We start from the raw sequence: 13,522 nt of genomic DNA on the forward strand, positions 1-13,522 counted from the left end.
CACCCTGGTCCTCCTCTAGCTCCTCCCTGATCCAGACTCATGTGTGCTAACATCTCTGGAGTCTAAACTTCCGACAGGAGCAGGTCTGTTTGGTTTACACAGATATGAATTCAACAGCTGTGTGAGGAGACAAAAAGTTTCTGACAGATCTGAAACTATTGGAACACACTGTTGGCCAGCTTATTGACAACTCTGCATGTTATGCTGGCCTAAACTTCATCTGAAATCAGATCCTGGCTCTCTTCTCCAGTCAGGAGACAGTCGAGAGGAAACCTCCTTTTAGAATACCTCCATAAGAACCATAACCTGGATGTAAAAACCTCCAGCAGAACCAGAATCAGGACAGAAAACCTCCATCAGAATCAGACCTGAGTAGTCTCTTGTGTTTCTATAAAATACACTTGAAGATAAATAAAAATTTTTTATCAGATCCTCTTTCTGTTCTTGGGTTTCCAAGAATTTATTCTAAGGTCACAAGTAAAGCAATGGTGATAGATTAGGTTCATTGTAAAACTCTGCATTTACTGTTGTTTGAGATCAAACATTGTGGTTTTATTTTTACCATTAATCATTTGTAAAAAGATTTCCATTTACTCCTCCATCTATGCTGCACCATCTTTACCTGAAATGAACATGTTACGTGACCTGGTGCATAACATCCATGACACAAAAATTCAGAAACACACTTTTGTGATACACTTCAACATGAAAACTCTGAAAAACCACTTTGAGGGCATAGAAACATTTTAGCAATATTTGAGAGGTTTTTTTTTCAATGTAAGTGGCAGTTTTGATTGCAATATTCATGTGTTTGTGCAGTTCTAGGGGTACTGGAAACATGGCTACTGGGACAGATAAGTTCTACTACAAGTTGATGAATCTGTTCAGAACATAACTACACTGAATCCGTATATTAAAGCTCTTGGGCTACATAGACTGCATATAAAAGATGGATGGAGACTCCACCACTTCCTCCATAGGATTCTGAAAAGCCTAATTAAAGCTCACTGGGTCGCATGTAGCTCTCAGAAAATACAAAAATTGACTAAGAAGTAGAGCTGAGAGGATGACAGATATCTATCAAACTCTGACCTGTCTTAAGCTAAGAGCTAAGTAAGCTAACATGGAGCTATTGGGAGCTAACCAGCTAACTGAAGGTGGTGGGCTAAAGCTAAGTTGCGCTGTTAGCATGCTAAAAACTGCAATTATGCAACATTCTGCCCTCTTGCAGCTGGGGCACCCTCAATTTGCCAAGTTTTAAGATTAAATATTAACATATATAAAAGCGGATAAGCTAACATTACCCTGCCACTTCTTCTGGAGAGTTGAACAAGTTATCTAAAAAGTCTGATTCGTTAGCATCTCAGTCTTGGTCCAAAAGAGTATTGCACCCCCCAGTTTGGACCACACCTAACAGACTTGAATGCAACCTGAATCATTTGGTTACATGACTCTGGTTGGATCGTCTGTCTTCATCCCTGTGTGTTCAGAGGTCCACTGCTGATCTATTCAACAGTCACACGTGTTTTTAATTAGAGATCCACATATCTGATGCTTTTCCCCGGGAGCGTCAACCCTTCATATAGATGATAATCCTTTCAGTCTGATTGATTAGTTTTGATTAGAAAATGACCAAAAGTTCCCAGCAGCAAGGTTCCAGCTGCTGCTTTGTTTTCATACAGATAAAGTGGAGAAATCTGGAGTCTGAGGTGGCCAGGAAAGGGAGGGGCAAGATGAGGTCAAAGGCCACAGGAGTTACCTGTAACCACTTTGTCTCACACAAACAGAGTTTAAAATTGAACTGGTTTCAAATTTTCTTCTCTAGTTTCTTCTGTGATTCAGCTTCAGGAAAGTTGGATGAGATAAGCTTCCCCCCATTTTAATCTTTTGTCTTTTAATTGACAAATTGACCTTCGGTTTAAAGCCACACCTGTCTCTCCTGCAGACTGGTCAATCTTTATTTGGATATGAAAGATAACTTCAGATTGATAATACAGTAAATCAGCCAGTAGTATTTTATTTGGTTGATCAATAATCATTCCTGTCATGAAAATGAGATTACGTCCATTTTCCTCAGTCAAACAAAAATGTCCCAAAGTTCCTCTTTAGTTTCCTTTTTCCTGTTATATGGTTTACCATATGTGATTAGCACTGTGGCCTCACAGCAAGAAGGTTGCTGGTTCAAGTCTTGGCTGGGGGGAGGTTTGACACTGACTCTGTGTGGAGTTTGCATATCCTCCCTGTGTTCCGGCTTCCTCCCACTGACCAAAGACGTGCATGTTCAATTAGTTAGTCTAAACTGGCCCTAGGAGTGAGAGTTAATGGTTGTCTCCCTGTGATGCAGCGGTGACCTGTCCAGGATTGACCCCCCTCTCCCCGATGATTGCTGGGATTGCTGTGAACCTGAATTGGAGTAAGTCAGGTCAGGAAAATGAACGGATACTTCAAAATAGCTCAAGGTTTAGTTCAAATCCACCAACAAATGTCTAGAAATTAAACACACAATAAATTTAAACATGAACAATCTATAAAAATGCACAAACATCAGGCTCCTGGACGTAATCTGACAACCTACACTTGTAAACTGATCTGTGTGTACGCAGTTTTGTTTGTGCTTGTTTGTGTGTAATTTGTGCACACATGACCTATTTAATGATTTGTCTTTGAAGGTTTTTGGAGGTTATTAATGTGTAATTCTACTTTGCATCATTTCTATATTGGACAAAATGGTTTAAATCGTTGACGAAACATTTGTTTTACATACAAGCACTCCCAAAGTTACACACAAATTAATTTACACAATTTACAAACCATGTTTTACACAAACACAATGATACTGAGTGGATTTTCTCTCCATATACATTTATTAGCTCTTTTCTGCTCAGTCAGATCCTGTGAATATTTCTGACAATCACAAAGCTCAAATTTAAACCACTGGAATTATTAATCAAACTCAAGCTCGATATTTTTAATTTACAGTTTCTTAGAAAGTTCCAAAACATTTCAGTACCACAAAAAAACAAAGTTCAGAAGGCGCTTCAGTTATTTGATTGTTTTTTAAAGATAAGAAAAGTTGTGAAAGTCCATCAGAGGAGTCTGAACCTGGACTGGATGTGTAAAAACATCTCTTGTGTGTTAAAATATTAATCAGGGTTACAAAAAGGGTCAGAATGAAGAACAGGGCCCTGAACAACAACATTTACTGTGCAGAGGGAATGTCCACACTTCAATGTTTTCTAGAAAATTGAAGAAAAAGAAGAAACTTTATGAGTAAATAAAACCATGAGCAGACGTTTTCTTTCTGGTGTGAATTACAATTATTGAAATAACTGATTTATTCAAGCTGTAAATATATTTTTTTGGCATAAAAGACAATTAAAAAAAGAACATAAATATATAACCAACACAGAACAGGCAATATTTACAAATATCCAACATGTTATCAACGGGTGTGTTAAAGCTGGACACATTTCTTCTACAGTCATCAGGTAACTGAGGATGAGGCTCAGACCAGGACACAAGGCCCTGATCTCATGCTTCTGTACCTTTGTTTTTCTCTGAGTATCTAGTGCAATCCTGACAAGGTCTTTGTGTGGTCAGTCTGCAGCAGGAAGGCAGAAATTCTCCCAAAGGTCAGTGTTTTTCTGCATTTCAGCAGTCACTTTTCAGACACTTAAGCTCCACAAAGACTAATGTTCAGCTTCTCTTTAGTGTGTTTCTGTAAATTTCAGTGTTTAAACGCAGATCTTGGGTCCTGCTGGGGGGTTTGGGGCCCCCTGCTTGTCGTGAGCCCCAGAGATCCAGTGGTAGCAGTCAGCTGTGTTCTTGTTTTGATCACCACAACGGGTACAGTAGACAATACCCAGTGCCACCATCACCACGATGAAGATGCAGATGGGCACGAGGAGGCCCACCAGGAGCCACATGATGCTGTCTCCCTGTTCCCCGCCACCCTCCCCACTTCCACCCAGGAAAGCCTGGGAAACCGTGACTTGGGTGAGCATGGCAGGACCTGGTGTGAGAGTAAAATCCTCTTGGTCCTGTTCTAATTTCTCCTCTGAGGACTGAGAGTCGCCATTTTTCCATTTTTCTTCTGGTTCGTTCTGATGGGCTGGTTCTGTAGATGCAGCTGTGTCCAGACTCTGGAGAGAGGTGGTGGTCCCTAACCACCAGTTCCACGCTCCCTCAGAGGTCGTAGAGGTGGAGAGAAATGGGACAATTGTAGTTTCTTCCTCTTCATTGTCTTCATACTGGTCTGGTGTGGTGCTGGGGCTGCTGGTATGCAGGACTCCAGTGTGGGACTCTGGCTGAGATGTCTGCCCCTCCCACCAGTCAGGGGTCAGTGTTGAGCCAAAGGATCTTTCCTCCTGAGGTTCCCTGGTGACCCAGATTATGTCAGGATCCAGGACTCTGGTTGGATCGGTAAACCAGTCCTGTTCTATGGGCCAGTCAGTGTAGTCATAGTCTGTATCCCCCCATCCAGGTCTAGGCTGGGGGGTGGGCCACAGGAAAGAAGGTGTAGCAGGAGGCTGGTTTTCACCTTCCCCCGTCTTCTGGCACGATAACCGATCTGTCATCAGCTTGTAGCCTTCCTTACAGTAACAGGCAAACCCACCATCATAATTCCAGCACATTTGCTCACAGGTACCTGGAAATTGACACTCGTCCACATCCTGACACCGGCCGGTGTCCTCGACGAGGGAAAATCCTGAATCACAATGGCAGATGTAGGATCCCAGTGTGTTCTCGCAGTCATGGTCGCAGAGTTGGTCCAGACACTCATCTATATCCTCACAGACACCCTCATCATTCAGAGAATAACCCTCCCGACACTGACACTGGAATGTTCCTGGACTGTTCACACATAGCTGCTCACAGGGACTCTGCAGACACTCGTTCACGTCTACACATCCATGCTCATCCGGAGCCAGCATGTGTCCATCAGGACAGGCGCAGCGGTAGCCATCTGAGACCTGCAGGCACTCAAACTCACAAGGCGCTGTCCTGCAGACGCCAGAGGACTCACAGCTACGACCATCCTCACCGAGGTCGTAACCATCAGCACATTCACAGAAGACAAGACCATCAGCTGCTCGGCAGAACTGCTCGCATCCACCATTATCCTGCTCGCACATGCCGGGTGCTATGAGACTGGAGCAAACTGGGGGGTCCAGAGACCATCCCACTGAGGCATCTTCCTTCAGCAGACACAAAGCCAACTGCTCCTCCCTGTGGCAGACGATGGTAGCCAAAGACCCAAATGGTACATGGGTCAGGAGTGAGCTGACGACGCCGAAAGGTGTGGTGTAGAGGATGTTCCCTCCATCCTCGCTCCACAGGGGGGGGCACATACCACTATAAGCAAAATGGCAAAGAAATCCATCTACAGGGACGGAGCAGGATCCCTCCAGCCACTTCAGGTTCTGGTCCGGGTCCGTGGTGCTGTAGCCCATCACTACGCAACGTGGGACTGAACACGTCTCCAACGAGTACTCCCTCAGCCAGTTGGTGTACTCTGTGTCTTGGTCACCAGTGGTCCATGAGAAACCCCTAAGGGGCGAAGTGGAGGTGCACAGTCGAGGTTGGCGTTGCAGCCCAATCCAGACCTGGATGCTGGTGGGTGACTGTCTCAGGTCCAGGGTGGAGAAAAGTGTGGCAATGGCCGCTGCGTCCTGCCTGCGTTTGATGGTTGCTAGGTTACCACCTTTCTCTTTGCAGGTCCTCCAGGCGTCCAGGAAGATCTTCCGCTGGAAATAAATGACGAAGCACCCATCTGCGTTACAGAGAGCATCTGTCTCCCTCAGGTTCTGAACCAGGACTGGAGAAAGTCCAAAGAGAAGAGCCAGCATGGGGGGTAGGAGAGGGGCAGCGGGACCGCTCACCTGGAAAGCCATTTCTCTACGTCTTCACCTTCTGTCGTTTTCCAGTCGGTGTGGTCTTCACTCTGTCTGCTGAGGTCTGCAGCCAAGCTGAGACGATGCAAACTGTCCCTTCAGAAAGGGGAGGGTGGTGGGCTCTGCAGCAGAGGGGAGGGCAATACGGAGGAGAGGGGAGGAATTGTATGTTTTTGGAAGAAGTGGGTGTGGAAGGTGGGTTGGTGGAAGAGTGGGGGAAGGAACTGCTTTCCTTCACAGAGCAGTCATATGGTTTTCATAAGAAACTTCACACACACACACATCTACACAGTATCTCTTCAGCATGCTGTCACTGAGCACGATGGAGGTTTTCCAAACACACTTTCATCATCATGAAGTTTTCTGTGGTTATTTTCAGCTTTTTGGTGACTAAATCCAAGTTTTTAAGTCTTCAGGATGAACTGAAAAGAACAAAGATGTCCTGGATTCTGAGAGAGAGAAACAGAATAGCTAGACCTGAACACGTTTAACACGGCTCCTCTGTGGTTATAAATCTCAGACTGGGATAAGGAAGTTGGGAATGTTGTCAAGGTCGGAGCAAAGGGAAGGGGCTTCTAGGTTTGCAGTGAAAACAAAGCTGGGTTAGTAAAGTGGATAAAGGCAGAGGGTCGACGGGAGAGGAGGGGGTGTGGAGCAGAGCCATGAGGGAGCTGAGATCAGACCTCGCTGGTGAAGTCAGAACTGAGAACAAAAAAATGAAGATTTATTCTTCCAATGGTTAGGGGTTATTATCTGTAATCATGTTCAGAGCAGGAATGGCCTCCTGCATAGTTAATCCAGTAAACAAGATGTTTCACCGTCTTGTGGCGCTGCCATCGCTGCAGCAGTGAGTCCTGAAGACCTTGTACCTGCCGATATATGCAGCATCTGGACTGAGACATTAGACAGCAGTCCACAGTTAATGACAGGAGTATCTGACACCATCAGTTATTCTGATCGTCATGTTGGTCAACCATCAGTCCCTCCGAGGGACAGAGGGGTCACCAAGCAACATAAATAACTGGAAATGATGAAGAAATTGTCTGTGCTTAAATTTGAGGGGGTTTTTGTACATTAAAGCTGAGAATGAAAAACATTACAGAATGAAGTATGACTAATTTCAGAAACTTCTGAAAGCATAAACAATGTTTTAAAAAGTTCTGATCAAATTATCCTCAGGCAGATATTATGTACTGCAGCTGTTTGTTGCCTTAACATGAAGAAAACAGATGATGAAGGAGCAGCAGAGGCTGAAAGTCGTAGAAACACCCACACCTTTAACTTCCCGACTGAGTAAAGGTTTATAACACAGAGAACATAGCTTCAGCTATGCCAATATACTTATTGAGTGAAAAAGTCAAATCAGCAACAACTGGGAAATCAAACGTGCCACTGCCTTGGGAGGCTCAGAAAAGGAGAGGATCAGAGGGAGAAAAGACCACATGTGGGGAAAATAAAGCAAATAAACAGATCAAAGCTCTGCACTTTGATCAAAACTGATTGTTTACCAGTCTGGATGATGAGGGGTTGAAGCTTAGGATAAACTGTGTTGGAGTTCTTCACATCCCGATTCCTTTCCAGGCTTAGCTTCAGGATGGAAGTATCAAGACGTCACTTTAAACCAACTTAGATCAAGTTTTATCTGCTGGTTGGGCTGAACCCTGATCATGCAAAGACACAATTTAAGAGACATTAGAAATAATCCCAGCATTCTGATTACATGGATTATTATGATTGAGAGAAAATGCAACATTTACATAAACTAATAATTATAAATCTCTTGAACACAGGCATAAATATAAAATATAAATCAAATCATCTACAGGCAGAGTTTGTGATATCATCAATAATTTCCCTAGAAGTAGCTGTAAAACTGTGAAGGCTGAATTTTCTGCTCCCTGAAGATGTAAACAAATGGAGCGTTTCATCCAGTTTATTCCAGATCTGCCATTTTCTGCACACAAAACTAAAGCTGGAACAGTTTTGCCTTAATAATCCAGTTTTTATTCTTGGTGGTGTAAACGTCCACAGGTAGTTAACTAGAACGATGGTACACAGTTTATGGTTGAATTTATGGGCAGCCTGATTACTCAATAATCCTGAATGTAATTATACTTACCAGGAGATTATGACAATGTAGGGCTTAGTAGGGCTGGGAAGTTAGATCCAAATATCTATAGTGTCCTTGAAGAGGGCTTTGAGGACAGAAAGCCAAACAATGTGAATAACAGACGAGAAATAGGAGGTTTTGCTTTCTTTGAACTAATTTGAACTGTTGACTTTAATTCTCTCAAACAAATGTTCAAGTTCAGTTTTATTTGTAGCACATTCACTCCAAACCCAGTCGTAGAGCTGAACAACAACAACTACGACTACAAAAAACTCTACAATCAGAAAATAGTCAAACAACAACACAAATAAAACCAATTTATGTAAAAGCAGCAAGTGTAAAGTTCAATGTTCATTCATTCATTCATCCACACATTCATTCCTTTTCTGAACTGCTTAGTCTGATTAAGGGTTGCAGGGAAGCTGGAGCCTATCCCAGCAGTCTTTGGGTGAGAGGCAGGGTACACCCTGGACAGCTCGCCGGTCCATCACAGGGCGAGCCAATGCAAACTGTGTGATTAAAAAGAAAGTTATATTCACTAATTTCTGCAAGCAAAAAAAAAAAAAAAAAAAGTATATTTAAATCTCTCAGTTCTGCCATTCGGTTTATAAATAAAAATATTTTATTTGACAAAAATCTTTGTACTGGGTTGTTTTATGGTAATATCATCTATAATTAAAGCAAAAGTTTCAAGCAAACTATCCGTATTTTACCGGTGTTGTTGAGAATTTACCTCGATTTCACAGCTCAATCACATAAGTTGCAGAATCGCCCAATATGGACCATGATGAGGAATGTATGATGTAACAAATTTCTGGCTTTTTGTGAGCTTGAAAAATGTTTCACCAGGTAATTTGAAAATCATAAAAATGAAGCTCAAATAAAGTTTTATAAAGGTAAGAGGAAAAAGATATTTAAACCTAAAGAACAAAGCTGTTTCTTTCCTTTCTTTTTTTTTTTTTTTTTATTTTTTTTTTTTACCAGATCCTAAATTTGAATTGGATAAAATTTGACATATGAAGTGAAGAAATTGATTGATAAGGATCCACAGGAACTCTGTAGAGTTCAGTCTTGTAATGTTCTGCACGTTTATTGTCTGTATTATTAATTTTTCTTGTTTTATTAGAATATAAAACAATAAAGGCAAGAGGTGGATTATATATGTCAGGATTTTACTGGATGTATCATCAGCTCCAGCTTAATTAGAGCCGTTGGTTTCAGAGCCTTCATCATCCTCAGTTGGCTTTAGGATGAAAGAGTTAGGATAATTACCTCCTATGTGCTGTTTAAAAGGTTAGCTGATGATACTACCCAGGCTTTTATAATTATATACATAATTATTAAATCAGTCTGCAAGACTGGCATTGCTCATGTTGTCATCAGCTGCATTTTCATGGAGCAGTTTGGATTTAAATAAGACAAAGGAAATATTTGTCCATGTAATCAGTCAGGAATATTAGGAGCCTTATAACTTCTGTTTAAAACCTTGTTTTCTCTTTGATTACTTTGAATCACCCTATTATGCATAATGTTGAGGTGAACTGAGTTTTAAAACCAGTAGAGAAAACGTGAAACTATATGAGAACAAGTTGGACACTTATGATGGTATGATGCAGGGGTTTCAACAGCAAGCTCTTTACATGGTGGTTACGTGACTATTAGCTTGTGATGTAGGTTTGCAGCTGCCCATGAGGAGATAAGGATAACCTCAATCACTGGAAAACATTACAATGGCTTGGTGGAGGTCTGCACTCTCTTGAAAGCTTTAAGTTATTTTTATTTTATGAAGTGTGAGTGAAGGCCAAGGTCAATAGATACTGCAGTCAGAAATCTCAGAGAATACAACTCCTGATATTGTTGAAGGGAATGTTTGTAATGAAATTATCAATAAGAGGTCTTAGTAGGGTTACTGATTCTGTTATTAAGTTCGATGGCAGGGAGGAGAGAAAAGGACTGTGGAGGATTTACAAAGAAATATTTAGTTCCATAATCCCTGTAGAGGTCAATTTTGAAGTGTCCAAGAAGGGTCCAACTTAATTTTACTGTATTATTATGTTATAATAACATTAAACATAATTATAATTATTAAATCATTCAGTATCCTAACCGCTTAGTCAGAGGAAGGGTTGCAGGGAAGCTGGAGCCTATCCCCGCAGTCTTTGGGCGAAAGGCAGGGTACACCCTGGACAGCTCGCCAGGCCATCGCAGGGCCACACAGAGACAAACAACCAAACTCACACTCACTCCTAGGGGTGATTTAGAGTAACCAATTAACCCAACATGCATGTCTTTGGACGGTGGGAGGAAGCCGGAGTACCCAGAGAGAACCCAGGCACACGCAATGAGAACATGCAACTCCACACAGAAAGGGCACTGTCCAAGCCTTGCCTCAGCCGAGGATCGAACCAGTGATCTTCTTGCTGTGCTACACCATGCCACCGTGCAACAATGATAATAATAATGTTAATAAAAATAACAATTACTATTATTATTAATAAATATCATAATGTTTTTTTTAATATTTATTTTGTTTTTATAAAGTTTTAAATTGTGTAACTTTTGATCCAAATATTAACTTAAAGTGAGTAATAATGGATGATTTCTAGGGTTAACTTACAGTGCTTGGCGCATGTTGGTGCTCTGAGGGGGCTGCCCTCTTAGAAACCAGACATTGCAAGTGGTCCATCTGTCATGGCATCATGTGACCCAGAGCATTTTGCTTTACGGCTCCCCCTCTATAAACACAGAAGGCTCTGCTGTGTGCTGCTTTCCAGCAGTGAAAACGGAGTCTGAGGAGGCCAGAAAGAGGAGGCGGGAAATGGATCACTCCAGAGGAAAGACTCGAGTCGACCTTGGCAAAGAATTCACTTATTGGAGTCTGATGAAAGAACTGTGTGGATGCAAAATCCCTAAACATTTCACAAAAAGCATGCATGCAATAAATGCATTCCCTGTAATTCATGTAAGTATCAGAGAAGCAACGGAACGATTGGCAACTGTGGGGAATGAAATTCTCTGTTTGGAAAATCTGAAACTCTCACTTCCTTATATGTGACAAGAAGAATTCAAACTCTAGGAGAAATATTAACTAGGCAGATCATTTTATGGATTTTAGGTGTGTTTAGCTTAAAGCTGGGATAGGTAATGGGAGCTAGCAAGATGTGAAAGTAGCGCCCTGTCTTGGCTCCTCCCCCTGCCTTGGCTCCTCCCCCTCTGGTTTAGCTCCTTGCGTGAGCCAAGGCTCTTTTGATTCGCAGCTTTTTCCACCAACGATTTTCTTTTTCTCGGCTGTTTAGCGGGAAATCCTTCCTGCATTTTCTCAGCCATGTTTGCCTTCCGAGTTTCTTCTTCACTACTTTGTATTTTCATCCTAACATGCTGTTTATTTGCAGAGTCTGGCTAACAAGTATGCGCTGCTGGAGGGGGAGGAGGGGAGCTGGTAGAGAAAGCTTACAAAATATAAAAAATGAACAACTTCATTTGGGTCCGAACGTTTGGATTGGTCAGAGTTTTTACAGATTTACAGTAAACTGAGGGGTCTGACTATATTTCATATTGTTCGTGATTACAGAATGTATAGACTACTATCAGGACGAGGAACCACTTCACCCAGAGGAAAAAAAAATGTCTCTGCAGGATTACCTACCCCAGCTTTGATGTGGATTAACCCTCTAAGGGCCAAAGTCGTAAAACTGTGAAAAGCACCAGGCCATGTCTCCGGAAAGAGAGCTTAAACCTCTTCCCACTTTCTACCACTACATGGCAGACATGTGAATCAGCCTTCAATGATCGGATGCAGTTCGTCAAAGATCCGCTGCTGCCACACCAACCACCACCCGGATCATAGTTCATAATGAAAGTTACGGGATTAAAAAACCAACTCCTTAACTTTTCGACTTTTAAAAAATGATGACCCGTTTTGATGGCGCAGAAAAATCCATTAAACACATTAAGAGCTGTCCCCGGTGAGTGCTGCTGAAAAAAACGCATTATACAACTTTCTGGACACAACGTGACGTTTTGCTTCACAGTAAAATAAGGAAGTGGCTGTTTTGAACACACAACGTTGCTGATTCAGCAAAGAAATGCAAGAAGATGAAAAAGACAAAACAAGAGTCACCGTCAGATCGTCTTTATGGCTGGAGAGAGCCTACAGGTCAGGTAGGATGCAAGATACCTGAGACAGGTAAAATGGCAAAAGTTCTGCAGTGTGTCTTTAATATGGCTGCCTGCAATGCCACAATACAAAATTTGATGCACAGTTCTGCTCCCATCATAAACTCTGGATCATTATCAACAATTGATACATTGACATAATGCCTTAAAAATGTCAAATCTCTGTCAAGAGGATTAATGGTTTAAAAACACAAAAGTGCCAAACAGTTTGCACAAACACTGTGGCATTGTGAGAAGGATCAAATATTCATTCATTCATTCATTCATTTTCTGAACCACTTAATCCAATGAAGGGTCGCGGGGAAGCTGGAGCCTATCCCAGCAGTCTCAGGGCAAAAGGCAGGGTACACCCTGGACAGCTCGCCAGTCCATCGCAAAGATCAAATATTTAGATTAAAAATGACTTCATTGAAAGGTTTTATATTAATTTGTTTTCATTAAACAGAGACAAATGATTTATAACCTGTCCAGTTTCAGGTTTGAATTGATGATTAAATTAAAGATGAAAATGATTTTGGAAATGCCTTGTTTCTTTACTATTCCTGAAAACTGGGAAGGATTGAAAAGATTTCATGGCTGTCATGGCGTTCCGAGTGCTCTGGATCCTGGTTTTTGTTTCAGAGCTGGCACATCCCAGCAGGTTTTCTCGGTTTACTGGTGACTGGGTGCAGAAGAGGAGCTCGGGGCTCCAAACAGGCTTCAGTTTCCTTCGGGGACCTTCAGGCATTTTAATAGTTTCCCACACAGTCCAGCATTCCCTGTGAGTCATGTCTCTGTGTCAGAGACACATGATGGAGGAGTTTGGAAAATTATTTTAAAACATAGATTGATGCCATTTTTTAAATAGAAAAACAGATTTTTAAAGAAGCTTAATCTTCCCAAAAACTGTATTTCCTGATGATGAAGTTGGAATCTGATCTATTTTTCTCCCAGCTGTTGGTTTTAAGGAAATGAAATATATATTGTTTTTAGCAAAGGACATTTGGTAAAACACTTCAGATCTTCTGTCTAAATTTTGTCTGGAAAGACTACCATGTCATGATACCAGAGATGTGTGACATGTTGTTAGGTTATCTGCTAAACTTGAAAATGAATCGAGAGACAGAGCTTCACGTACGTTCTCTTTATTCTGGAAAACTTGTACTCTCTTTTTTTTACAACCAATAAACAAGCCTTCCTCTTGCGACCACACCAACGTGATGACGTAGAACCTCTGCGCCATCTTACGACCACCACTAATAAATGGCTCAGTCTGATGGCTTGATCTGAATATTACAGGATGTAGGACATTTAATTTTTTTTGCACATGGAAAATGGGAGGATGTGTAAAACATTAAGATGG

At 41.7% G+C, this 13,522-nt stretch overlaps 1 protein-coding gene across 1 annotated transcript; it reads right to left on the reverse strand.

Annotated features, from left to right (window-relative positions):
• Positions 1-2,801: 2,801 nt before the first annotated feature.
• cd248a (CD248 molecule, endosialin a) lies at positions 2,802-5,931 on the reverse strand. The gene has a single exon (XM_079257313.1). It carries the CDS (start codon positions 5,892-5,894, stop codon positions 3,735-3,737), a length of 2,160 nt encoding a protein of 719 aa, XP_079113439.1. The 5' UTR covers positions 5,895-5,931; the 3' UTR covers positions 2,802-3,734.
• Between the last annotated feature and the right edge of the window lie 7,591 nt (positions 5,932-13,522).

Source organism: Telmatherina bonti, assembly GCF_933228915.1.
Source record: "Telmatherina bonti genome assembly, chromosome: 18".
NCBI lineage: Eukaryota > Metazoa > Chordata > Actinopteri > Atheriniformes > Telmatherinidae > Telmatherina > Telmatherina bonti.

What these genes read in the sequence shown, in the direction of transcription:
- cd248a (XM_079257313.1), bottom strand. Translation starts at nt 5,894, where the DNA reads ATGGCTTTCCAGGTGAGCGGTCCCGCTGCCCCTCTCCTACCCCCCATG.